We start from the raw sequence: 26,916 nt of genomic DNA, 5'->3' as shown, positions 1-26,916 counted from the left end.
AATACTCATACATACATACATACATAAATACTCTCTCAGGCTAGAAAGATGGCTTAGCAGTTAAAGTGCTTGCCTTTATAGCCTAAGAATACAGCTTTGACTCCCCAGTACCCATGTAAGCCACATGTACTCTTATAGGAATTAATAAGTCAATGAGAATAATCAAGCAAAACCCACTTCAGAGAGAGGGAGAGAGCCTTTATTCATGTGTGGACCTCTGCTGGCCAATGCCAAAAACCTGACAGAAGCCATAAACTCAGATTGTGCTGGACTGATATACCTTTTAGAGTCCTTTGTCTGAATTCTTCCATGTGTAGAGAGGGGAGAGATTTACACCCATAAGTGTAGGGTTCTGTCAAATAAGATTACATACAGGCAGCTATCTCCTGACATAAGATATATTGTCCAAAGAGGTCAGGCTCATAGTCACTGAATTCTTGTTAGCTACTAGCAGAGGAATCTTCCCCACTGCAGTTTCAGAGGAGGGAAGTGCAACATCTATCACTTGACTGCAAGTCCTAGGTACATTTACATTTCTTGTAGATACATTGATTATACTCCATCTAAACTGATATAAGCTAGGAACATTAAATATATGGTATTCCTTCAATAGTACAAGATGGTACATGCATTTGGAGTTAGTTTGCAGTAGCTGGATGCCCTGGCATGCTCATTTTCTCTCTCTCTATCTCTCTCTGTGTGTCTCTCTCTCAAATAAGTAAATAAATAAATGAAAATACTCTTTCTGTTCAGAGTGTGGTGGTCCATAATTGTAATCCCAGTACTCAGGAAGCAGAGGCTAGAAGATTGCTTGAGATTAAGATCTACTTAATCTTCTACATATTGGGTTCCAAACTAGCCAGACCTACATAAGTAAGACCTTGTCTCAAAAAATCATCTTTTCCTTGAAAGCTTTAGTAAGAGTTTATGGTTCTAAATCATACCATTCTCCTAGACTTTCTTATGTACCATGTCTTTTCAAATACTAAATAATGATATCATCATTATTATATATGTGCCTTATAATGTGGACCTGGTTTTTCCTGTATTTCTGTTTTGGTCTAAGGATCTCTTGTAACATAACTACTTTGATTAGAGTTCTTTATAAAAAGTGTTCAAATATGGTAAGCCTATTCTCAAGTTTTGTATTTTTTTGATTCATGACACTCCTTTTTAAATTTTAATTTATTTATTTATTTATTTATTGAGAGAGAGAAGGAGGAAGAGGCAGATAAAGAGAAAGGGCAAATGGCTGTGCCAGGGCCGCTAGCCACTGCAAACGAGTTCCAGGTTCATGTGCCCCCTTGTGCATCTGGCTTATGTGGGTCCTGGAGAGTTGAACCTGGGTCCTTAGGCTTCTCAGGCAAATGCATTAACTGCAAAGCTATTTTCCTAGCCCCCCAAGTTTCTTTTTATTCTTCACATATCCATTCTTTCATATGACCACTAGTGTTGTTTTGAAATATAAAAACTTTTAAAAATATATAAAACCCAGGTCATGCTTTCTCAATCCCAGCACTCCAGAGACTGAGGTAGGAGACTAATGTGAGTTTGAGACCGTCTCGTCTATAGTGAGTTCCAGGTTAGCCTATACTAGAATGAGACCCTGCTTCAGAAACAAAACTATGTATACATACATAAAATACTTGAAATTCTGATTAATTGAAATTACCTTACATGTTTAATTTAAAGATAGGCATTGCTGTAGCAATGTATAATTTTTATAGTAAGAGATTAATACCATATGAATTATAATAGTTACAGTAAAATCACATTTAAAATTTGAGTATCTGCTACTTAAAAAAAAAATTTTACTTAGTTGCAAGCAGAGGAGGGTGGGGAATGAGTGTGCTTAGAGCCTCTTAGCCACTGCAAATGAACTCCAGATTCATTCACCACTTTGTGCATCTGGCTTTATATGTGGGTACTGGGTAATCGAACCTTGGACATTAGGCTTTGCAGACAGGTGCATTAACCACTAAGCAATCTCTCCAGCTCTAAAATATTTATTTTTGAGACAGGTTCATACTTTTTAGCCCTGGCTTACCTGATACTTCCTAGATAGCTCAGGCTGGCTTGGAACTCTTGGTCTGCACCAGAAAGCCAAAATTATTTCTTTTCTAAGCTCCTGACTTCAGCAATCCCTGACACCTCCCTCTTCTTTTAATCTGTTGATGGGAAAACTTTTTGTTATGATCCTGAAGATCCATTTCAGAGATGTGGGGACAACAAAAAGCATCCTACCTCTGAGCTTCATGCCAAGCACATTTACTTTTGTTTGTTTCTTGTTTTGAGGCAGGGTCTCAGTGTATCCCAGGCTGACCAAACTGTATAGATTAAGGCTGCAGCCTCTAGGTCATAGTGATCTTCCACTTGGCAAGCAAGTGCCTTAACCACTGAGTCATGTCTTCAGCCCCTCTACTGCTGTTTCTCTGCACCTTAGCAGCTACTGTTGTAGTGATAACTTCAGAGGAATTTGGAGAGGTGGTATGCTATGACCCCTGGAAACAATGAAGAGAATAGCACTTTTTCCATGTAATGAAACTAGAGTTTCAGTAGCTAAGATTTTGTTGTTTTTTTTTTTTTTTTGTAAGAGTACAAGTGGCATACAAAGGGAAAATATTTATTCTTTGTATTGAAATTATAGGATTAGTAAACTTTTAACTCTTTTCATCATATTTACATTCAGAAGCGATTGCTGGAAGCCATGGAGACATGTAACCATTCCCTCAAAAAGGAGGAAAGGAAAAGAAACCAACATAGTGAGTGTCTAATGTGCTGGTATGATAAAGACACAGAGTTCACCTACTCTTCTCCATGGCCAGAGAAGTTCCCTGACATAGAACGATGCTGTACAAGGTAATATTATGTGGTAATTTTTCCCAACAACAAAAGAAGGTCACGTGTGCACACACTTAGGCTTGAGTATCATTTATGAGCATTAATAAATCATTTATGACAGGGTCAGTTGAAAACTAATTAGCTGAGTGTAGCCGATAGTCCCAACTACTTATGAGACTAAGGTGGGAAGATCTTGTTTCAGCCAGGAGTTCAAGTCTGGCATACCAACATAGAAAGCCCCTGTCTCAAATCAAAATTGATAATGAATAAGTTATATCCAACTTGCCAAGCATTAATACATTTCTTTTGTTATTGTTGGTGTTGTTTTTAAATTTTTTTTTTTATTTATTTAAGAAAGAGGCAGAGAAAACAGGCAAGCTAGGGCCTCCAGCTACGAACTTGCCAAGTATCAAAGCATTTCTTTTTTTGTTACTGTTGTTTTTTAATTTGCATTAATTTAAGAAAGAGAGAGAAAGAAGCAGATAGAGAAAAAGGGTATGCCACAGTCTCCAGCTGCTGCTGTTGAACTCCAGATTCATGCGCCACCTTGTGCATTTGGCTTACGTGGGTCCTGGGGAATCCACCCTAGGTCCCTTGGCTTTGCAGACAAACAACTTAACCATTAAGCCATCTCTCCAGCCCCCAAAGCATTTCTTAATACTTGTTCATACAACTTTCCACTTTGGTCAGATAATAAGTCTACCTTTCCTACTATCTGTCAAAGTTTCGTATTTTTTCTTTCTAGTGTGTTTCTGCCCTGTATCTCTAGATAATTTTTGTTTACAAGTTTTGTACAATTATGTTTTCATTGTCTGTATTTCTATTGCCAGCATTATTTGATATGCTATAACTTTTTTTTTTACCCATCAACTACCCAATAGAAATAAGAAAAATAAAACCCCTCTACTTTCCCTTTATTTCCATTTATTTCTTTCTATCCACCTTAAAATGTCATCCCTATGTTTCTTTCCTCATCTTCTATGCAACTAATCTACCCAGACAGCAATTGAGTGGACAGCTTTCAGTTGCAATATTTCCTTTTGTAAATGTAAATTTAAAAATGAAATAGTCTGAACTATTAATTTTGGAGGTGATGTGAAGATGGTTTATTTGGTAAAAATATTTTCTACAAAAGCATGAAAAGCTGAGGCCCTATCCCCAGAACCCACATAAGTAGCTGCATGTGGTGGCCCACCTGTAAAACTAAGATGGAGAGCAACTAAGGAAGACACCTGATATCTGCCACTCTCCCATACATACGCACATGAAAAATAATAAATATTAATGTTTTATATTGAGAATTAGAATATACAAGATAATTTTTAGATGAATTTTATATAGCTTATTTTAGGATAAAAACCTTTACTATACAGTCTTCGCTGTATTTCAACTAATGATAACAGGGACACTAGATTTTCTGTATCTTTTTGTTTTAATATTTTATTTATTTATTTGTAAGAAAGAAAGCGAATGAATGGTCACACTAGCACCTTTAGCCACTGCAAACAAACTCCAGACACATGCACCAGGGCCTCCAGCCACTGCAAACGAACTCCAGACGCATGCGCCCCCATGTGCATCAGGCTAACGTGGGTCCTGGGGAATCGAGCCTTGAACCGGGGTCCTTAGGCTTTACAGGCAAGCACTTAACCGCTAAGCCATCTCTCCAGCTCTTATTATTTTTTGAGGCAGATTCTCAGTCTAGCTCAGGGTGACCTAGAACTCACGGCATTCCTCCTTCCTCAACAGATTAAAGCTATGCACCATCACACCCACCTTTCTCTGTTTGAAAGAAACACTATGCTATAAGCATGTTCCTTATATCTCACTGCAACCCTATATGATGTTCCCCAAACATGTGGCCATGCAGGAATGTGAATTCAGGTCTTTTGGTTCAAAAGGAGCTGGGCATGGTGGCGCACTCCTTTAATCCCAACACTCTGGAGGCAGAGGGCAGAGGTAGGAGGAGCAATGTGAGTTCAAGGCCACCCTGAGACTATCGACTTTTCTTTTTTGTTTATTTATTTATTTTCGAGACCAGGACTTACTATACTACTCATTGCGTAACTCATGCTGGTCTTGAACTTGTGGTCTTCCTGCCTCTGCTTGTGCTACCATGTACATCCTTCCCCTTTACAAGCCAGGATGACTCTTGTGAAATCATCAATGTGAAGTTGAAAGCTGTGATTGCTTACAATGTTTGAATTTTAAAATATACATTTTAATTTATTTTCTAGGTATAAAATAATATCATTAGATGCTTGGCGTGTGGACATAAACAAGAACAAAATAACCACAGTTGATCAGAAGGCATTATATTTCTGTGGATTCCCTACTCTGAAACACATCAAACATAAAGTCAGTGGCTATTTAGTTCAGAATTGTTTTACTTCATTAAAGGTGAAATGATTATGGTGAAAAAAATTTAAATTCTTTGAATTCTTTTAAAGTTTTTTTTGAAGAAAAGTGGTGTCCAAGTATTCCAGCAAAGCAGTCGTGGAGAAAATATGATGTTGGAAATCTTAGTGAAGGCAGAATCAGATGAACTTGTAAGTACTTTATGTGTCATTCATTTATTAGGTGTTTACCGTGCATAAAATTGTGTACCTGCTGAAGTGTTTGCCAAAGAACAATAACATGCTCTGATTTCAGAAGGTCAGTTTTGTGTAAGGATCAAGTAAAGAAACATATAAATTAGATAGTCATTTAAGAGCCTGTATAATTGTAGGACAAAGAAGATGATTTTGAATAGGAAAGTGAAGTATGCAAGCCAAAGTGTGGGTACGACTTTCCCATTAGTGCAGACGTGAGGCAGGTTGTGAGGCACCTAAGGACAAGGAGGGAAAGGCATTCTGACTGAAATATTCTAGCTGTGAAGCTAGTAAAAAAATAAATGCAAAGTTGGGTGTGGTGGCGCATGCCTTTAATCCCAGCACTTGGGAGGCAGAGGTAGGAGGATCGCCGTGAGTTCGAGGCCACCCTGAGACTCCATAGTGAATTCCAGCTCAGCCTGAGCCAGAAAAAAAATAAAATAAAATAAATGCATCGCATTGTCTCATTCTTTCTTACTTTTTTAGAATAAAGGTGATATATTTGAGGAGAAAGCATAGATAAACTTGACTGAAGCAGTGCTGAGGACACAGCTCAGTGGTAGAATACTCGCCGAAGAAGCACAAGGCCTAGGATTTAATGCCTAGTCCTGTGAAAGCCAGGCTAAAGGCAAACTACTCACACCTGACGGACTCAAACAGGTGGTGGTGGGAAACAGTGGAAGATCGGTTTGGAAGCAGCAGACCGAGTGAGGTGTAGAGAGTGTTGACTAATAGGCTCGGTAGTTGAGACTCTTACACCACATACCTTGAAATGGATATGCTCCTGAGGAGTAATGTAATGGCAGTATTAGAGACTAAATTGAAAGAAAGAAAGAAATGAAAAAAGGGAGGAGGGAAGAAAGGGAGGGGGAAGAGAAAGGAAGAAAAGAGAAAAGGGAAGGTTGGTAAAAGAAAAAATGGAGAATTCTACAAATTCTGTTTGTAACACTAGCTGATAAAAGATAGAGACTATTATAAGTAGCAATAGATTTAGAGGAAAAGAAATAAGAGAATAGTAAATATGACTCTGAGATATGTAAGTTAATAAACTAGAAAGTAATTGCAGTTAACTGGACTAGAAAAGTTATAATAGGAGACTTGCTAATGGGAAGATGAATGATTGGTAATGATGGACTCTTACACTGCTTACCAAGATGTTTAACTGGAGCTGCTCAAGACCCATTCTATTTTAGCTTTTGCTGTTAGACAGGCTCTGACTTGAGCGCACACTGACCTGGAACTCACTCTGTAGCCCACCAGGCTGCCATCCACCTCACAGCACTCTTCCCACCTCAGCTTCCCAAATGTTGGGATTAAAGGGGAGAGTCACCATGCCTGGCTTCTTAGACCCATTATTATCCAGGGTTCCCTAAATTATATAAGCCCTAATACCCTAAGTAATTCAATGTGTACAACAAATTGTATATAGTAAATTTTCTGTCCCTTTAGAATGATACTAGTTATATATTACCTGAGATGTATATGGTTCTGATAGAAAAATCTCAGTTTAGAAAGATTCTTCATACTTACTTAAATTCCTCAAGCTAGAAGTTGGAGACAGATATTAGTTACACAAGTTACCAACAGAAAACTGATGGCTAAAGCCTTGAGGCACATTTTCATGAAGAAAAGGTGCATGGAATGCTTATGTTCTCAATATTATGAAATACCTATGGTTGTATAGGTTGTAAAGCCTGCAAAAGGAAACAGTAAAAGTGGCATACTGACAGTGGATACACAAATAAGAAAACATGATTCCCACATTAAGTCATACCACACAGACATGGATTAGGGGCCATATGTTGCATAATTTTGAAGGAATATAAAAACTAAAACCATTGCTGAATTTGTCCCTTAAGGATTGTGTTGGTCTTTGAGAATTCCATTCTAATATAATGGTAGTGGCAGAAGTTAATTCCTAAACACTATGAGGTAGGGGCTGGAGAGATGGCTTAGCCATTAAGGTACATGCCTGCATAGCCTAAGGACCCAGGTTCGATTCTCCAAGTCCCATGTAAGCCAGATGCACATGGTTGTGCATGCACCTGGAGTTCATTTGCAGTGGCTAGAGGTCCTGACATGCCCATTCTCCCCGCCCCCCCCCGCCATCTCTAATAAATAAAAGTAAATCTTTTTTTTAAAAAAAGACTACAAGGTAGGAAGTCTGGGTAGATAGGAAGTAAATGTAAAAGGCCCTTGATCTGTGAGTTTAAAAAAAAAAGCAGGCTAGATGCATAGCTTTAGGCAGAGAACAGACAACTCATTAAGCAAATCCATATAAAGAAGGGAGAACCAATGGACAAAGGAAGTGAGAGAGACATAGGGGCTAGAGAAATAGGTCAGTCAGTAAAGTGCTTGCCTTTCAAACATGAGAGCCTACATTCCATCCCTAGTATTTACAAAAAATACCAGGTATGGTATATGCCTATAAACCTCAGTAATGGGGAGCAGTGACAGGAGAATCCCTGGTTGTCTTCTAGCCTTCACATATAAATAGCATGTTCAAAGCTAGTCTGGTCTGCCAGAGACCCTATCTCATTTTAAAAAAAAAATGATTAACAATAGTAGTGGGGAGATGGCTCAGTTGGGAAGAACGCTTTCTGTGTTAAGCATAAAGGCTTAAAAGAGCCTGAGACTGCCCAATTTCTATTCCACAGTACCCATGTAAAAGCTGTCCCTGTCCATGCATATCTATATCCCTAGTTCAAAGTCAAGGAGGGGGGACCAGAGAATTACTGGGTTACCCTGACCACAAGATGGAAGCTCTGGGTTCAGTGAAAGACATCACTTCAAGAAAACACACAGGTGAGCCTTAAGAACACTCAATGTTCTCCTCTGGCCACCACACACCCATAGGCACAAACATCTGCACACATATGTGCATATCACATAACACACCACCACATACACTGTAATGTACACACAACAAAAAATATAAATATGATAAAAAAGATAAATAAAAATTTATATTTAAACTTCAGTTTCTACCATGAATTTGTTTTGTAGCATAATATATAAATTAAATAGCATAATAGCTTCCTTTTATTTTTTATTTTATTTTATTTTTACTTTTTTGGTTTTCTAAGGTAGAGTCTCACTTTAGCCCAGGCTGACCTGGAATTCACTATGTAGTCTCAGGGTAACCTCAAATCCTCCTACCTCTGCCTCCTGAGTGCTGGGATTAAAGATGTGCACCACAAAAAAAAAGAAAAAAAAAGATGTGCACCACTACACCTGGCTAATAGCTTCCTTTTAAAAGCAGCACTTTGGGCTGAGGAGATAGCTCAGCTGTTAAAGGTGCTTGCTTGCAAAGCCTACAGGCCTGGGTTGGAGTCTCAGAACAAATGTAAAGCCTGATGCACAAAGTGGCACTTGTATCAGGAATTCAACTGTAGTAACAAAATGACCGGGCATGCCCGTCTTCTCTCTCTCTCCCTTTCTTTTTCTCTTTCTCTATTTCATCTCTCTCTACTCACAAATAAATAAAAATGTTTAAATAAATAATTGTAGAAATTTTACGTATGACATTACTTTACATGGAATATTCTATAGCACTTCACAGTTAATGAAAGATCTTATATGTATATATTATTTCCTTTGGAGACAGAATCCCTCACTGAACCTAGAGCTTCCCATTCTTTCAGTTAGACTGGTTGGCTCAGCAGTCTTCCTCTCCTATCTGTGCTCACTGGAGCGCTGGGGTCATAGGTGTTCATGGCCATGTCCAGATTGTTCCATGAATCACAGGATCAGGCCCAGGTCCTCATGCTTGCACAGCAGAAGCTCCTCCCATGGCAGCATCTGCCCAGTCCTCTTTGGTATTAATTTCTTAAATTCTAAGTATCTATTGGTAAGAAACAATGTAAAGCCCTTTTCTAGTCATTTCTACTGTTCTTTTCACTTTTCTTAGTCAATAGAAAAATAAACAAGATAATTATGAGTCTAACTAGTAAATTCATAGAATTTTACCAGTGGATGTAATTTTGTAACATTATTTAAGCCCATCTCCTTCATTTTACAAATTAAAAAAAGAAAAAGAAAATTGGAGAGTTTTGTCTGTGTAGATTTCTTTTGGACCTAATCACAAATGAACTTGTCTGCTTTTACTTGAAGGATATAGAAAATGTAGCTTCATCAGTGCTTGGAAAGTCGGTCTTTGTTAATTGGCCTCACCTTGAAGAAGCTAGAGTTGTGGCAGTATCAGATGGCGAAACTAAGTAAGAAATGATTCATAATTTCTCTAACTTAAATTTGCTCTGCTCTTTAAGTTGATAAGGTCAACTTTACTTTTTCTTGTCAAAATTACCTTAGCTATTGTAGTTCTTTGTCTTCCATACAAAATTTTGCAATAAATTATTCAATTATTTATTTATTTATTTATTTATTTTTCAAGGTAGGGTCTCACTCTGGCCCAGGCTGACCTGGAATTAACTATGTAGTCTCAGGGTGGCTCGAACTCATGGTAATCCGCTTACCTCTACCTCCCAAGTGCTAGGACTAAAGGCATGCACCACCACACCTGGCTTATTTCTTTTTTTTTTTTTTTGTTTTTCGAGATAGGGTCTCACTCTAGCCCAGGCTGACCTGGAATTCACTATGGAGTCTCAGGGTGGCCTCGAACTCCCGGCAATCCTCCTACCTCTGCCTCCCGAGTGCTGGGATTAAAGGCGTGCGCCACCACGCCTGGCCTTATTTCTTTATTTTTTAACTTAATTTAATTTCTTTCTTTCTTTATTTTTTTGGTTTTTCGAGGTAAGGTCTTACTCTAACTCAGGCTGACCTAGAATTCACTGTGTAGTCTCAGGGTGGCCTCAAACTCATGGTGATCCTCCTATCTATGCCTCCCAAGTGCTGGGATTAAAGGTGTGCACCACCATGACTGGCTCAAATTGTTCAGTTAAAAAAAAAAATTTCTTCAAAGGATTCTTAGAGAAATTGTAAACCTAACTGGGCATGGATGTTGAGGCCTAAAATCATAGCACCTAGGAAGCTGAGACAGGAGGATCTAAACAAGTTAAAGGTCATCCTGGGCTACATAGTAAGCCTTTGTCTAAATAATAAATAGTAAATAAATTAATGAGAAAATTTATTACATCATAGATAAATTTGGGGAGAATTTATATTTTTGCTAGGTTGAATCTTCTAACCTGTGAACATAGTGAACCTTTAAGTTATTTATATCTTTGATTTCTTTCATCAGAGTTTTGTCTTTTTATCATATAGATCACAATCACAAAGATGTCTTAAAAAGCAAGTTTTGCTCTATTGTCCAAGCTGGTCTCAATCTCATGGACTCAAGTTACCATCTTGCCTCAGTTCCTTACATAGTTAGAAGTACAGACAAGTATCATTGTACTCAGCTCTGAAATTTTTTTATTTTTTTTTTTTGGTTTTTCAAGGTAGGGTCTCACTCTAGCCCAGGCTGACCTGGAATTCACTATGTACTCTCAGGGAGGCCTCAAACTCACAGTGATCCTCCTACCTCTGCCTCCCGAGTGCTGGGATTAAAGGTGTGCACCACTACGCCCAGCTGAAAATTTTTTTGGCAGGTCCATATCCCACATTTTATATTACAAGTTTCAAAAAGGTAAAGGTATGAAGGTTTATTTTTTATGCTGTTAAACTGCATAGAAAATTTTTTCACTGTAGAGAGTTACATTGCAAAAATGCTATATTAAAGCAGAAATTTGGGCTTATGTAATTTTTATTTTAATTTTTCAGGTTTTACTTGGAAGAACCTCTGGGATCACAGAGGGTATATTTGGGTAAAAATGCTCCTCCATCTAAGGTAGTCCAACTTGGAGATAAAGATCAATCTAACTGGACTAAAGAAGTACAAGGAATTTCAGAACAGTGAGTACCATAAAAAGAATTTCACCACGCTTGGTGGCACACACCTGTTATTGTAGCTCACGTAAGAGGAATTTAAGTTTAAGGCCAACCTGGGTGAGTTCTAAGCTAAACTAACCTGGGTTAGACAGCAAGAATCTTGTCAAAAAAAGAAAGAAAGAAAGAAAGAAAGAAAGAAAGAAAGAAAGAAAGAAAGAAAGAAAGAAAGAAAGAAAGAAAGAGAGAAGAAAGGAAGGAAGGATAAAATGAATTGAATGTCATAGAACTACAATCTTTTTTTTTTTTTTAAATGGTATTGCTTCACTAGCTCAGGCTGAGCTAGATCTCACTCTGTAGTCCTGGGATGGCCTTGAACTCATAGCCATTCTCCTCCCTCTACCTCCCAACTGCTGGGATTAAAAGCATGCTGGGATTAAAAGCATGAGCCACCATACCCAACAAACTAGAATCTTTTAAGCCAGGCCTTATAGCTCCTACCTTTGATTCTAGCACTTGGAAGGCTCAGGTAGGAGGATCACCATGAGTTTTAGACCAGCCCACGCTACATAGTTAGTTCCAGGTCATCCTGGAATTTTAAATGTGAGCCATCAACCATGGCTTGCTGGTCAAGACTCTTAGTTTGGTGAAGAGGAAGTAAATTCATTCCAAGTTCTTCAAATAAAGAATTTAAATCATTTGTATATTAAAATATTGAAATGTTGAGGCTAGGGAGATTGCTCAGCAGTTAAAGGCTCTTACTTGCAAAGCCTGCAGGCCCAGGTTCATTTCTCCAGTACTTATATAAAGTCAGATGCACAAAGTGATACATGTATCTGAATTTTGTTTTTAACAGAAGTAGTTACTCTTCCCTCTCTCTAAAGTAAATTTAAAAAGGTTAAAACAAAAAATATACTGAAAAAAAAAATGCCGGGCGTGGTGGCTCACGCCTTTAATCCCAGCACTCGGGAGGCAGAGGTAGGAGGATCGCCATGAGTTCAAGGCCACCCTGAGACTACAGAGTTAATTCCAGGTCAGCCTGGACCAGAGTGAGATCCTACCTCGAAAAACCAAAAAAAAAAAAACACAAAAAACTGAAATGTGAATATCAGTGCTACTAAACATAGTAATAGGCACTGTAGGTACCATAGTGAATAAAACTGTGCCATCCCTACACTCATTAAACTTAGAGGAGCAGGGAAGATGACTCAGCGATTAAAGGTACATGCTTACAAAGCCTGCAAGCCTAGGTTTAATTCACAAGCAACCCAAATAAGCCAGGTGCAAAAAGTGGCTCAAGTGTGTGGCATTCATTTGTTTGCACTGGCAAGAGGCCCTGACATGTGCACATGCACACATGTGGACAAAAACACACATACACACACACAAAACTAAAATAATTTTTTTAAGATACTTCTAAAAAACGTGAAAGTGTCTTATTGATGGAAGATCCTTCAACATGTGATTCATGATCAAAGGGCAGTATAATTACTTTGAAGGAATGGTGGCTGAGACCTTATAATAGAGGCACTTGACATAGGGAAGAATTTGCCTTAAACAAGGACAACTTTTCTGAAGAAATGTTGACTAAACTAGTGTAGCAGTTAGGTAAAGCATCAGAAGAATATGTTTCAGGATAAGGGAAGGCTTACCTGTGAAGTCCCCATGGCAGGAGAAAAACCAATGTACATTGAAGATGGGCCAACAAAGGAAGAAGAAGCAACCTAATTGTGGATACCACGAAAGTGAGATTTAAGTAAATACACTTTTTACACAATAAGAGAAGAGTATTTCAAAGATAAGTCAGTAAAGTTAGATCAATGTTTGAAGTACCCAAAGCAGAGCTGCTATGTGGAACCAACAGAAATGGAGAGAGAAGAAACTGTCACCTTCTTTAAAACATTTAGCGATGATGGTGGCTAAGAAAGCTTGACCTCTTATTCTGTGTATTCTTCCCTTCCAGATGGGCTTGACCAATGATGGTAGTAAAGGGTAGGGAGCAATAACGGCAGAAAAGAACTGGAGTTGGTGGGAGTGCATGCTGTTTCACAGAAGAGCACAATTCTAGTGCTTTGCAACCATGGCTCTTCTGTTTACCCTTTTGTTGAATGTTAGGTCTTGTCTTTGATATGGGCCTGATACACACATTCCTGGTCCAGTTCTCCAGTATTCATGTGAAAAAAAAGTTCGGTATAGCCACATACTCAAGTCCTGATGCTTGCTGACCAAGAAAATGGCAGAGAGGAGAGATTTCATCTCAAGGAAGTAAACGGATGAGCAGTAGTGGAGGGCATCTTACATTCTCCTCTGCCTTCCATACGTGCACACATAGGGCATATGTATCTGAACACATGCATATGCCACACATATCACCTCTGACACCACACCACACATGTTCCACACACCCATCAACACAAATGGAAAGAAAGAAGGAAGGAAGGAAGGAAGGAAGGAAGGAAGGAAGGAAGGAAGGAAAGAAAGAAAGAAAGAAAGAAAGAAAGAAAGAAAGAAAGAAAGAAAGAAAGAAAGAAAGAATTAAAACTACAAGGGAGTTCTTACCCTGGAGAATTAAAAGCAAAATTATGGGAACAAAAATCTGCAAGTCACTTGAGACTTTAAAAGTATAACCTATTAAGAGGTTTGTGGGGTTTTTGGTGTGTTTGATTTTTATTTATTTTTTTAATAGTTTTGTACTCAGTGAATACAGTCAAGTTGGTACCATTGTTAGCCTCCTCTATGTCCTCCCCCGTCTGCAGGGACCCTCCTAGTTGGGGAATATGGGTCATGTATTGTGGGGTTAGCCATCAGTTATGGGTAGGAAGCAATGTCTTCATGTATCATGACCCAATGTGTGGCTCTGACATTCTTTCCGCCCTCTCTTCCACAGATTTCCCTGAGCCATGTTGGGTTCATTTTAGGTCTGCTTCAGTGATGAGGTCTTGGGAGCCTCTGTGTCTCTGGATATCTGGTTTGGTAGGAGTTGATTGTTCTCTGTGTCTATCTCCTTCACCCTTGTGCTGGTACCAGGTTCACCAAGCAAATAGCACTTTTGCTTGTTTCCCCATTTACTCTTAGTTTCAGCTAGGGCCCTTCTGAGGTACGATGGGATGGTTCTCTCCTTAGGATCTGCATCTATCTGAAAAAGAAGCAAATTCTCCAACAGAGAGTAAAGTTAGCACCAGGTAAATAGGATAACTATTTCTTTTTAGAGAGAGAATTTAATAGGTGTAAGCCCTTTTGTAGGTGGGAACTTGATAATGGAGAGCAAGCTCATCTTTGGATATGATTCTGACTTGTTTCCCAGCTTCAGCTATGGGTTCCATTGCACTGAGGAGATCAGTTAGCCAAATCAAGAGCAGCTGGTTTCCCACCATGGCTGTGTGCCACTATTGAACTTGTGTGAGCATCACGTCAGGTTATTTGCTGCTAAGTAGGTTAGACCATGAGTTGCTTGGACAGATACTGGTCATTTTCCCCCAGTCACTCATGTAGTATCTTCTGGCACTAGACGCACTGTCTGGGGACTGACTGTCTTCCAGCTTCCAGCCATGTCACTCCATGTTACATTTCAACTGTGTATGGTGTCTTCAGCAATAGGGTCTTACCATTAACCTTTGGTGGGTCATTAAGAGGTTTGTGTTTTAATGGAAACTTTTTTTTCTTTTTTTGGTTTCTCAAGGTAGTCTCCCTCTAGTCCAGGCTGATCTGGAATTCACTATGTAATCTCAGGGTGGCCTCGAACACACAGTGATCCTTCTACCTCTGCCTCCTGAGTGGTAGGATTAAAGGCTTGTGCCTCTACACCCTGCTTAATGGAAACTTTCCGCTGAGTAGAACTTCATTGTATAAATGTGCCATATCTTCATTATCCACTCATCAGTTGAGGGACACCTAGACTGGTTCCATTTCCCAGCTATTGTAAATTGAACAGCAATAAGCATGGTTGAGCAAGTATCTCTAAGGTAATGAGATGAGTCCTTAGGCTATATGCCTAGAAGTGCTATAGCTGGGTCATATGGTAGATCTATTTTTAGCTGTCGTAGGAACCTCCACACTGATTTCCACAATGGCTGGACCAGATTGCATTCCCACCAACAGTGTAGAAGGGTTCCTCTTTTTCCATATCCTCACCAGCATTTATGGCCATTTGTTTTCATGATGGTGGCCAATCTAACAGGAATGAGATGGAATCTCAATGTAGTTTCAATCTGCATTTCCCTGATGACTAGGGATGTAGAACATTTTTTCAGATGCTTATATGCCATCCGTATTTCTTCTTTTGAAAACTCTCTATTTAGTTCCATAGCCCATTTTTAATTGGCTTGTTTGATTTCTTATTATTTAATTTTTTGAGTACTTTGTATATCCTAGATATTAATCCTCTATCAGATGTATAGCTGGCAAAGATTTTTTTCCCATTCTGTAGGTTGCCTCTTTGCTTTATTCACAGTGTCCTTTCTAGTACAAAATCTTTGTAATTTCACGAGGTCCCAGCGGTTAATCTGCACTTTTATTGCCTGAGCAATTGGGGTTATATTCAGAAAATCTTTGCCAAGACCAATATATGAAGGGTTTCCCTTACTTTTTCTTCTAGCAGTTTCAGAGTTTCAGGTCTGATGTTAAGGTCTTTAATCCATTTGGACTTAATTCTTGTGCATGGAGAGAAAGAAGAAACTATTTTCATCCTCCTACAGATACATATCTAGTTTTCCCAGCACCATTGCTGAAGAGGCTTTCGTTTCTCTAATGAGTATTTTTGGCATTTTTGTCGAATATCAGGTGGCCATAGCTACCCAGACTTACATTTGGTCCTCTATTCTGTTCTGTTGATCTAAAAGAATGTATATTCTGTAGCATTTGGATGAAATGTCCTATAGATATCTGTTAGGTCCATTTCTTCTATGACCTCATTTAGTCCAGATGCCTCTCTGTTTATTTTTTGCCTGGATGATCTGTCAATTGATGTGAGTGGGGTGTTGAAGTCCTCCATTACCACTGTGTTTGGTGTTATCTGTGACCTTAGTTTTAATAGCATTTGTTTGATGAAGTTGGGAGCCCCCATGTTAGGTGCATATATGTTTAGAATTATAATGTCCTCCTGTTGGAGTTTGCCTTTAATCAATATAAAGTGACCTTCCTTATCTTTCTTAAGTAATGTTGGACTGAAGTCTACTTTGTCAGATATTAGGATAGCAACCCCTGCTTTCTAGTCCCATTTGCTTGAAACACCTTTTTCCAGCCTCTCACCCTAAAAGAGTGACCATCCTTTGTAGAAAGGTGAGTTTCTTGGAGGCAACATATTGAAGGATCCTGCTTTTTAAACCAGTCTGAAAACCTGTCTTTTGGTTGGGGCATTGAGGCCGTTGATATTAAAGAGATATTATTGAAAAGTGTGTGTTTATTTTTGCCATTTTTTTTTTTTTTTTGTAGTTCTTCTGGTTTTACCTTTGCTTTCTTGTATTAACTAGTATTTGAGTATGGCTTGCTTTTTCCAGGTTCCTTATATATGTGTGCTTTTCTTTCTCTTTAGCATGGAGGATTCTTTCAAGTATTTTTTGTAGAGCTGGTTTTGTCTTCCAGTATTTCTTTAGCCTGCTTTTGTTGTGGAATGTCCTTATTTCTCCATCTATTTAAAATTTTTTATTTATTTATTTGAGAGCAACAGACAGAGAAAGAGGCAGATAGAGAGAGAGTGACAATGGGCACACCAGGGCCTCCAGCCACTGCAAATGAACTCCAGATGCTTGTGCCCCCTTGTGCAGCTGGCTAACGTGGGTCCTGGGGAAGGGAGCCTCGAACCGGGGTCCTTAGGCTTCATACGCAAGCGCTTAACCACTAGGCAATCTCTCCAGCCCTCTCCATCTATTTAAATGGATAGCTTTAAGCCGGGCGTGGTGGTGCATGCCTTTAATCCCAGCACTCGGGAGGCAGAGGTTAGGAGGATTGCTGTGAGTACAAGGCCACCCTGAGACTACATAGTGAATTCCAGGTCAGCCTGGGCCAGAGTGAGACCCTACCTCAAAAAACAATAAATAAATAAATGGATAGGTTTGCAGGATAAAGTAATCTTAGTTGACAGTTGTTCTCTTTCAGAACTTGGAATACATCACTACAAGCCTTTGTGGCTTTTAAATGTTTTGTTAAACTTTTCTTTTTGTTTTTATTTATTTATTTGAGAGCGACAGAACAGAGAAAGAGGCAGATAGAGAGCAAGAATGGGCGTGCAAGGGCTTACAGCCCCTGCAAATGAACTCTAGCCACGTGCATCCATCCCCTTGTGCATCTGGCTAACGTGGGTCCTGGGGAATCAAGCCTTGAACCAGAGTCCTTAGGCCACGCACGCAAGTGCTTAACTGCTAAGCCATCTCTCCAGCCCCCTTTCTGGCTTTTAAACTTTGTATTGAGTAGTCTGCTGTGATCCTCATGGGCTTGCCTTTGTGGGTAACTTGATTTTTCTCTCTAACTGCTTTCAATATATTTTCTTTGGTTTGTATGCTTAGTAATTTAATTATAATATGGTGAGGAGAGGTTCTTTCCCGGTTTTGTCTGTTTGGTGTTCTAAAAGGATTCCTATATCTGCATTGGCACCTATTTCCCAATTTGGGGGAAGTTTTATTCTATGATTTTGTTGAAAAAGCCTACTAAGCCTTTGGAGTGAAATTCTTCTCTTTCTACTGTACCTTGAATTCTTATGTTTGATCTTCTCATAGTGTCCCAAATATCTTGAAATTCCCATTCATACTTTCCTATTAGTTTGTCTTTCTCTTTGTTGGACTGGATTAGATCTACTACCTGGTCTTCTAGTTTAGATATTCTGTCCTCTCCTTCATCCATTCTACTGGTGAGATTTTCTACAGTTTTTTTGTTTGTTTGTTTTGTTTTTTAATTTCATTGACTGTGTTCTTCATTGCTAGTAATTCTGACTGGTTTTTCTTTACTATTTCTATTTCCTTATTTATGCCTTTTTTGGGGGGGGGTGGAGGGAACGGTTTATTTTGGCTTACAGACTCAAGAGGAAGCTCCATGATGGCAGGGAAAACGATTGCACAAGCAGAGGGCGGACATCACCTCCTGGCCATTATTTATGCCTTTTATTGCCCTCTTTATTTCATTAAATTGGTTTGCAGTGTCATCTTTGATTTCTTTGACTTCCTCTTTGATTCCTTTGATTTCCTCTTTGACTTCTTTGAGCATATTTATAATCATCCTTTTGAAATCTTTCTCAGGCATTTCCTCTAACTTATTCTCTGGAGGTCATTTCTGATGCATTAATACTTTTTGTTGCATTTATATTATCTTGTTTTTTGGTATTTCTTGTGTTATAATGTATATATTTTTGCATCTTGGATTAATTTAATGCTTGGATTTTCTGGTTAGCTGAAGTATTATTAAGTATATCAATCATGGGCTGGAAAGATGGCTTAGTGGTTAAGTACTTGCCTATGAAGCCTGAGGACCCCAGTTCAAGGCTCGATTCCCCAGGACCCATGTTAGCCAGATGCACAAGGGGCTGCACGTGTCTGGAGTTCGTTTGCAGTGGCTGCAGGCCCTGGCACACCCATTCTCCCTCTCTCTCTATCTGCTTCTTTCTCTCTCTTGTCTGTCACTCTCAAATAAATAAATAAAAATAAACAAAAAAAATTAAAAATCAATCAATCTGATGTTATATATCTTCAGGGTAGGAGCTTAAGGTGCTAGGTGTGGCTCTCAAGACTCTCAGAGTATCTACAAAAGTGACCCTAGGTGTTGGGTTTGCCCGCTATGAGAGTATTCAAGTAGGCTGAGTGGAACAAAACACAGGCAGATTCTAAAATTTAACTAAACAATGCACACATATATATATGTGCACACATATTCACAAAATATATATTCATCATAATCATATATTTGCTATACCTAAATTTTAAAAATTTTATGTTTGTGTGTGTGGTTTATGCATATGTATGTACCCTTGTGACACCCCATACTGTCACTTGCAGAGGACATTGGTTGTCCCACTTAATTTATCATCTGCCTGATCTTGTTTTAAGCCATGGTCTTTTTGTGCAGAGATTATGGGGCTTGGTCAGTTCTCAGGTCTATGTTCCTCTGCTGGACAATGGTTATAGGTACACATGGCCATATCCAGCTGTTTATGTGGGATCTGGAGATTTAACCTCAGGCAGACTTAGGGTATCTCAGGTCCTCATGCGGGCACAGAAAGCACACTTACCCACTGAGCCATTTACCCAGGTGTTTTGTTTGTTTTTTGTTTTGTTTTGTTTTGTTTTTGAGAAAAGGTATCACTCTATAACCAGGCTGGCTGCTTACTAACCATGTGGACCAGACAAGCTTCAAACTTGTGGCAATCCTCCTGCCCTCTCCCTCCTGAATTCTGGGATTGCAGGTGTGAGCCACCATACCCAGCACCCTATTCTTGAATTTTGAGACAAGATGCCATGTATGTTAGCCTGGCCTTGAACTCACTATGTAGGAGAGGATGACATGTATATATAAAGTTCTTTTATTATTTTTTAAATTTTTTTATAGGGAGAGAGAGAGAATAGTACATACACTGCGGCCTCCAGCCACTGGAAACAAACTCCAGACACAACTGCCACCTTGTGCATCTGATTTATATGGTCCCTGTGGAATCAAACCTGTGTTGTTTAGCTTTGCAGACAAGCAACTTAACCACTAAGCAATCCCTCCAGTCCTAGAGGCACTTCCTAAGTAAAATGCCAGACTTGCATGCATGAGAACCTAAGTTCCACCCCCAGAATGCAAGCAAAAATGTAGGACATGGTGGTCCACTCTTCTATTTACAATACTGAGGAGGTGAAGACAGGTGGATTTCTGATACTTACCGGCCAGAACAATTGGCAAACTCCAGACCAATTAGAAACCGTGTGTCAAAAAAGGTGGATGGTGTTTCTGTAGAACAATACTTGATGTTATCCTCTGGCCTCCACACATATATGCAAACACTTGTACCTGCATGCACACATTAAAAAATAAGTTAATGGATGGAGAGATGGCTTAGCAGTTAAGGCACTTGCCTGCAAAGCCTAAGGACCCAGGTTCAATTCCCCAGTACTCACAGAAAGCCAGATGCAAAAGGTGGCACATGTGTTTGGAATTTGAAAGACCAAGTAGCAAATATTTTAGCCTTTGTAGACTTTACCACGTCTATAACAACTACTCAACTCTGCCATTGTAACCCCAAAGCAGCTGTGGAGAGTAGGTAAATAATGATGGTAATCCAATACAGTTTATTTGAAACAACAGGAGATGGTCTGGATTTGTCCCCAGGCAGTCATTTGCAAAGTCCTGAATTAGATTTAAAGGGCCCACTGAATGTTTTCTGTCTTTACCTGTTCTGGATGCTTTCGTACATACAGGATCATATGATATGTGATCTTTTAAACCTAGGTGGTTTTTTTTTTCTACTTATCAGCATGTGTGTGTGTGTGTTTTGTTTTCAAGGTAGAGTCTCACTCCAGCTCAGGCTGACCTGAAATTCACTGTGTAATCTCAAGGTGGCCTTGTACACATGGCAATCCTCCTACCTCTGCCTCCCAAAATGCTGGGATTAAAGATGTGCGACACCATGCCTGTTTCTACCTAACATCTTGTATCAGTTATTTTCTCATTGCTGTGAACAAATACTTTACCAGAAGCCACTATGGAAGGACTTTATTTTGGCTTACAGTTCCAGAGGGTAGACTCCATTGTGGGGATAGCATGGTACTAGTGGGGAGCTATTGGTTACATCAACAGGCAGGAAGCAGAGAGAGTACAAAATGTGGGGCCATTGTAACAAACCTCAAGGCTAGCTGCCCCCTCCCATGATCCACATGCTCCACCCAGTGTCCACTTCCTAAACAAACACAACTTTCCAAAACATTGCCACCAATAGGGAACTAAAGTGTTCAGACACACAAGTCTATGGGGAACATTTTAAATTCAAACCACTGCACATGTGCTTTTGAGGTCCATATACATTTATAGCCTATGTTAACACTTCTTATAGCGGAATAGTATCCCCCTGTATGTCTGCAGCATATCCATTTTTCCACTGATGAACACTTAGGTGTTTCTACTTTTTGGCTATTAAGAAGCAAGGATTCATTTATCAGTACTTGAGTGAGTGTTTATTTTCACTTTGGAGTACCATATACTTCAGATGTAGAATATTTTGGTCATCTAGTGATGCTGTATTGAATATGAGAAACTTCCACTGGCTTTCCTCAGCAGGTGTACAGCTTCAAAACTACAATGAAGGGCTGGAGAGATTGTTCAGTGGTTAAGGCACTTGCCTGCCCAGCCTAACAACCCAGGTTTGACCCACCAGTACCCACATAAAGCTAGATACACAAAGTGGCGCATGCATTTGGACTTCGTTTGCAGGAGCTAGAGGGCCTAGCATGCGCAGTTTTTCTTTCTTTTTCCACTTGCTCTCTCTCTCTCTCTGTCTGTCTGCTCTCTTCTGTATCATTCTGCTTGTAAATAAATAAATAAAATTAAAATAAAAAACCTGCTACAATCTATATTTCTCAATTTTCTAACATTTTCACCAACATTTGATTTTTTTTTGAGGTAGAGTTTCACTGTATTCCAGGCTGACCTGGAATTCACTATGTAGTCTCAGGGTGGCCTTGAACTCAAGGTGATCCTCTACTTCTGCCTCCTGAGTGTTTAGATAAAAGGCGTGGACCGCCATGCCTGGCTAATGTTCACTTTTTATGTACTAAGTAGCCTTTCTAGGATATGTGAAGTTCTGGAGAATGTATTTGTGTTGGGGGTGGTAAGTAGGACCTTTTGCTGCTGCAAAGAATCACCAGATGCTTGTGTCACTTTTTGTGTCTAGCTTATGTAGGTGGCTTGGAAGTTGAACCCGGGCCAGCAGACATAGCAAGTAAGCACCTTCAACTATTGAGCCATTTCCCCACCTCCTGAAATGTTTACAGCTCTCTGCTTTTTATTTTAAAATATTGGCAGTGGGAGAATTATAAATAAAAGTCTTGGGTGTACAGAGCTGCTAACATACTTACTTGGCATGAAGTTTGCTTATGAGATGGTTTGGATGATGATTATCACCTAGAAAAATATAAATATGTATATGTCTTCATACATGTGTTTCTTTTTATTATTTTAGCTACCTAAGAAGAAAAGGAATAGTAATAAATGAGACATCTGCAGTTGTGTATGCCCAGTTACTCACCGGTCGTAAATATCAAATAAGTCAAAATGGTGAAGTTCATCTAGAAAAGCAGTGGTCAAAACAAGTTCTTCCTTTTGTTTATCAAACTGTTGTTAAGGTAAGGCTCATCAAGTCTGAATTCTGTCTTAACATACAGTTACATATTGTATAAAAAATACTGCCAGCAAGGTGTGGCACAGACCTTGGACCTCAAATAGTTGGAGGATAAGGTAGGAAGATCACAGGTTCAGCAGCTGTCTGGAATACATAATGAGTTGAACAGTCTGGACAACTGGATAACTTAGCAAGACCTTGTCTTAAAATAAAGTAAAAACAAGGCTGAAGAGACGGCTTAGTGGTTAAAACACTTGCCTGTGAAGCATAAGGGCCGAGGTTCAATTCCCCAGGACCCATGTAAGCCAAATGTACAAGGTGGCACATGTATCTGGAGTTCGTTTACAGTGGCTGGAGGCCCTGGTGTATTCATTCTCTCTCATTCATTCTATCTGCTTCTCTCTCTCTCTCTCATAAAATAAATAAAGAAAATTTTTGGGCTGGAGAGATAGCTTAGTGGTTAAGCACTTGCCTGTGAAGCCTAAGGACCCTGGATCAAGGCTGGATTCCCCAGGATCCACGTTAGCCAGATGCACAAGGGGTGCATCTGGAGTTTGTCTGCAGTGGCTGGAGGCACTGGCACTCCAATTCTCACTCTCTATCTGCCTCTTTCTGTGTCTGTTGCTCTCAAATAAATAAATAAGTAATAAAATAAATAAAAAGTAAAAATAGGACTGGAAAAACAGGCATTGAGACTCATGCCCACAATCCCAGAACTCATTAGACTGAGGTAAGAGGATCACCAAGGGTTCAAGGCTAGCCTGGGATATAGAATGAGTTCTAGATAAGCTTGAGCTAGAGTGCCCCAGTCAGCGGGGAGTCGAACAATGAAGCGAGGTGAAAATTAACCTGAATGAAAGAAGGCAAACAGACACAAGAAGGAGACCATGCTAGATGTTTGAAACAGCCTCGAGAGTTTATTCTTACATGTAGGTTTATATAGGGTTGTAGGGGGAAAGGGATGTGGCCAGGGCAAGGAGTTGTCAGGAAACCTAGAGGGGATGTAATTAGGTGTTCATCTAATCTTGCCTAACTGGCTTAACATCCTGACTGCACCAGGCTTCACATCCTGACCATAAACTGGCCTTTTGCAAAAGATAAGATTCTGTAAGCAGTCTGCTGACTGGTTCCAGAAGCAACTAACAGAAAGCTGGATGGACCAGCTTTCTGAGTAATGAGTCAGCTTATGAGCAGGCCCAGGCAAAATGGAGAGGCTTTTGCTCTATGGCTCCCAACACTAGAGTGAGACCCTACCTCAAAAATAAGAGGGTTGGGACCAGGCGTAGTGGTGCATGCCTTTAATCCCAGCAGAGGTAGGAGGATTGCAGAGTTCAAGGCCACTTTGGGACTACATAGTGAATTCTAGGTCAGGCTGGGCTAGAGTGAGAACCTACCTCAGAAAAAATAAAGTAAAATAAAATAAGAGGGTTGGGGCTGGAGAGATGACTTAGTGGTTAAGGCACTTGCCTGCAAAGCCAAAGGACCCAGGTTTACTTCCCCAGGACCCACATAAACCATGCATCTGGAGTTTGTTTGCACTGCCTAGAGGCCCTGACATGCCCATTCTCTCTCTCTCTCTCTCTCTCTCTCTCTCTCTCTCCATTCCTATTTCACTATATCTTTCAAATAAATACATAAAATTTGAAAAAAATAAGAGGACTGGAGACATAGCTCAGTGGTAGAGCACTTGCCTAGTATATATAAGCACTAGATTAAATCCCTAGTATACACTCTCATTATTTATTTATAAATAAAAAGATTCATTTAGCAAAGTATAATAGAGATTGTTACTTAATATAATTCACAAAATACATTATTCTGTACAAGTATTCCACGCTCACTCAGTGCATGTATATGTCAGGAACTTCGTTTTTAGGTACTTTTTAAAGACTTCATTTCTAGAATAAAATTCTATCACTTACTTACACACTTGTGTTTTTAACATTTTAACTTGCCTTAACCTTGTATGGAGGTTCATACCTTTAAACCCAGCACTTTGGAATCTGAAGCAAGAGGACCATGAGTTTGAGGCCAGCATAGGCTACTTATTGAGACCTTGTCTCAAAAAACCGTGAGGGGGCTGGAGAGACGGCTTAGTAGTTAAGCACTTGCCTGTGAAGCCTAAGGACCTAGGTTTGAGGCTCGACTCCCCAGGACCCACATTAGCCAGTTGCACAGGGGTGCATGCGTCTGGAGTTCGTTTGCAGTGGCTGGAGGCCCTGTGTGCCCATTCTCTCTCTCTATCTGCGTCTTTCTCTCTCTGTCTGTTGCTCTCAAATAAACAAATAAAAATAAACAAAAGAATTTTTTAAAAAAGAATGAAAGCAAGAAAGAAAAACTTGCTTTGTGATTATAATCTTAGCTATGGTAAGGAGACTTTTTTTTTTTTTAAGGTACAAGTACTTCCCCGTTATTCAAGGTTTGGATTTTGCAGTTTCAGTTACCTGCAGTGAATCAAGGTCTCAAAATATTCAATGGATTGCCAAGTAGATGGCTGAGTAGAGAAAGTGCTTGCTGTGCTAGAGAGAGCACCTCAGTTCAGATCCTTGGTGTGGCCCCATAGCACTCTGAAAAGCTTCTGTAATCCCAGAAAGCTCGCAGACCAGCTAGCGATGCAGTAAACAAGAGACCCTGTCACAAATGAGGGAAAGGCCAGGACCAATGCCATCAAAGTTATTCTCTGACCTCCAGACACTAGCCACATTCACACACAAACGCCGATTACTTAAATATATTTAATGAAAGGTACTAATATCCGGTCATTCGTGTGTTACATCGTGCACCACTCTGAGTAGCGAACGGGAGTCTGATGCTGCCTCACCTTGACAGGAAGCATCCTTTGTGCAGCGTAGCCATACTGTATGTACTGCACACTGAAGAGCTTCTCAGTACAAAAACTATGGGGCATGTCATCAGTAACATGCACTTTACTAGATTATGACCCCAAAGCGCAAGGGCAGTGGTGCTAGCAATTAGGGTATGCTAGTGAGAAGCAATAAAATGTCTCTTTAAGTGAAAGAGTGGAAATTCTCAACTTATTAAGACAAGAAGAAAGTCATATGCTGAGTTACTAAGCTTATATACAGCAGGAATTAATCCTTTATCCAAGAAATTGTGACGAGGAAAGAAATTTCTACTAGTTTTGTAGCTCTCCTTCAAACATGGACATTGTGGCTACATTTCAGGATGAGCGCTTGGTCATTCACCATGTTTCATCATGTCTGCATTGTGTCCTTATTCTAGCACAAGAAGAAAAACACTAAATGTGTGTTAAGAGCAAGAGACCACACACATATTAATCTTCTATTGTATTTATTGTTAAGATTTTCTTTCTTTTTTCCTAAAATACAAACTTGGTTATTCATGTGTATGTAAGAAAAAAAACACAAAGTATTTGTAGGGTTTAAAACTATCTTATTGTTTTAGACGTACATAGGGTGGAGGGGACTGGGAATTAATACCTCTCCATGGTTAAGGAAAAACTATGAACTAGTCATATGAATTGGAGGGTTGTTGTGTAGTGTAGTCATTAATAACTCAGACTGCTTGCAGTAGCTTCTCTTGTGTGATCTTAGACAAGATTTATCCCCCTTTTATGCCATTTTTTCTTCATTACTAAAGTGAAGTTGTAATAGTCTATGCCACAGAGGGTTGTGCTGGGAATTAACTGAAGTAAACAAATGTATGAGGTACCAAGAAGAGTGCCTGGCATGCAAGTCAATATAGTTTATATTCTGACATTAATATATAGAAAATTTGACTTCTGACATTTACAGACAGCATAGCTATAATTCCATAAGAAATAATCTCGGTGTACAGTCTACAGAAATATTGGTTGGGATGATTTGCTTTTATGTTGCATTTTATGTAGGATATCCGGGCTTTCGACTCTCGTTTTTCCAGCATCAAAACATTGGATGATTTGTTTCCTCCTAGAAGTATGGTCTTTATGCTGGGAACTCCTTATTATGGCTGCACTGGTGAAGTGAGTTTCTGTTTTGTTGCTCATTAAATTTATCTGTATGTTCAAGTTAATATAGTTATTTAATTTGCCTTAAGTACAAAATAAAATGAATGTCAAAAGGGAAAAATAAGAAAAAAAATCTCTTGTCCTTTGTAGTAAAAATGACTTATTCTTGGTCTGTGGCAAGGAAAATATGAGGTGAGCCTGGTGCATCATGGGCCAGAAAGTAAAATGTGCTCAGTGGACTAAATAGATAGCTTAGCAGCTAAGGCACCAAAGAACCCAGGTTTAGTTTCCCAGTACCCACATAACACCAGATGCACAAGGTGGCACATGCATCTGGAGTTCATTGGCAATGGCTAGAGGCCCTCTCTCTCCTCTCAAATGAATAAATAAAA

General features: G+C 39.4%; 1 protein-coding gene across 2 annotated transcripts in view; it reads left to right on the top strand.

Moving 5' to 3' along the window:
* Xrn1 (5'-3' exoribonuclease 1) overlaps positions 1-26,916 on the top strand; it is a 139,804-nt gene that overhangs the window by 52,583 nt on the left and 60,305 nt on the right. For both annotated transcript variants that reach the window (XM_045136277.1, XM_045136276.1), the window contains exons 16-22: positions 2,690-2,859; positions 5,079-5,199; positions 5,292-5,390; positions 9,546-9,649; positions 11,154-11,285; positions 22,396-22,558; positions 26,426-26,539. In XM_045136277.1, the coding sequence (XP_044992212.1) occupies positions 2,690-2,859; positions 5,079-5,199; positions 5,292-5,390; positions 9,546-9,649; positions 11,154-11,285; positions 22,396-22,558; positions 26,426-26,539 (903 nt within the window). The remainder of the gene's footprint in view (positions 1-2,689; positions 2,860-5,078; positions 5,200-5,291; positions 5,391-9,545; positions 9,650-11,153; positions 11,286-22,395; positions 22,559-26,425; positions 26,540-26,916) is intronic.

The sequence above is a fragment of the Jaculus jaculus genome, chromosome 17, assembly GCF_020740685.1.
Source record: "Jaculus jaculus isolate mJacJac1 chromosome 17, mJacJac1.mat.Y.cur, whole genome shotgun sequence".
Taxonomy (NCBI): domain Eukaryota; kingdom Metazoa; phylum Chordata; class Mammalia; order Rodentia; family Dipodidae; genus Jaculus; species Jaculus jaculus.
Note: the sequence above shows the minus strand (reverse complement) of the source record. Positions and strands in the feature narration are given on the sequence as shown.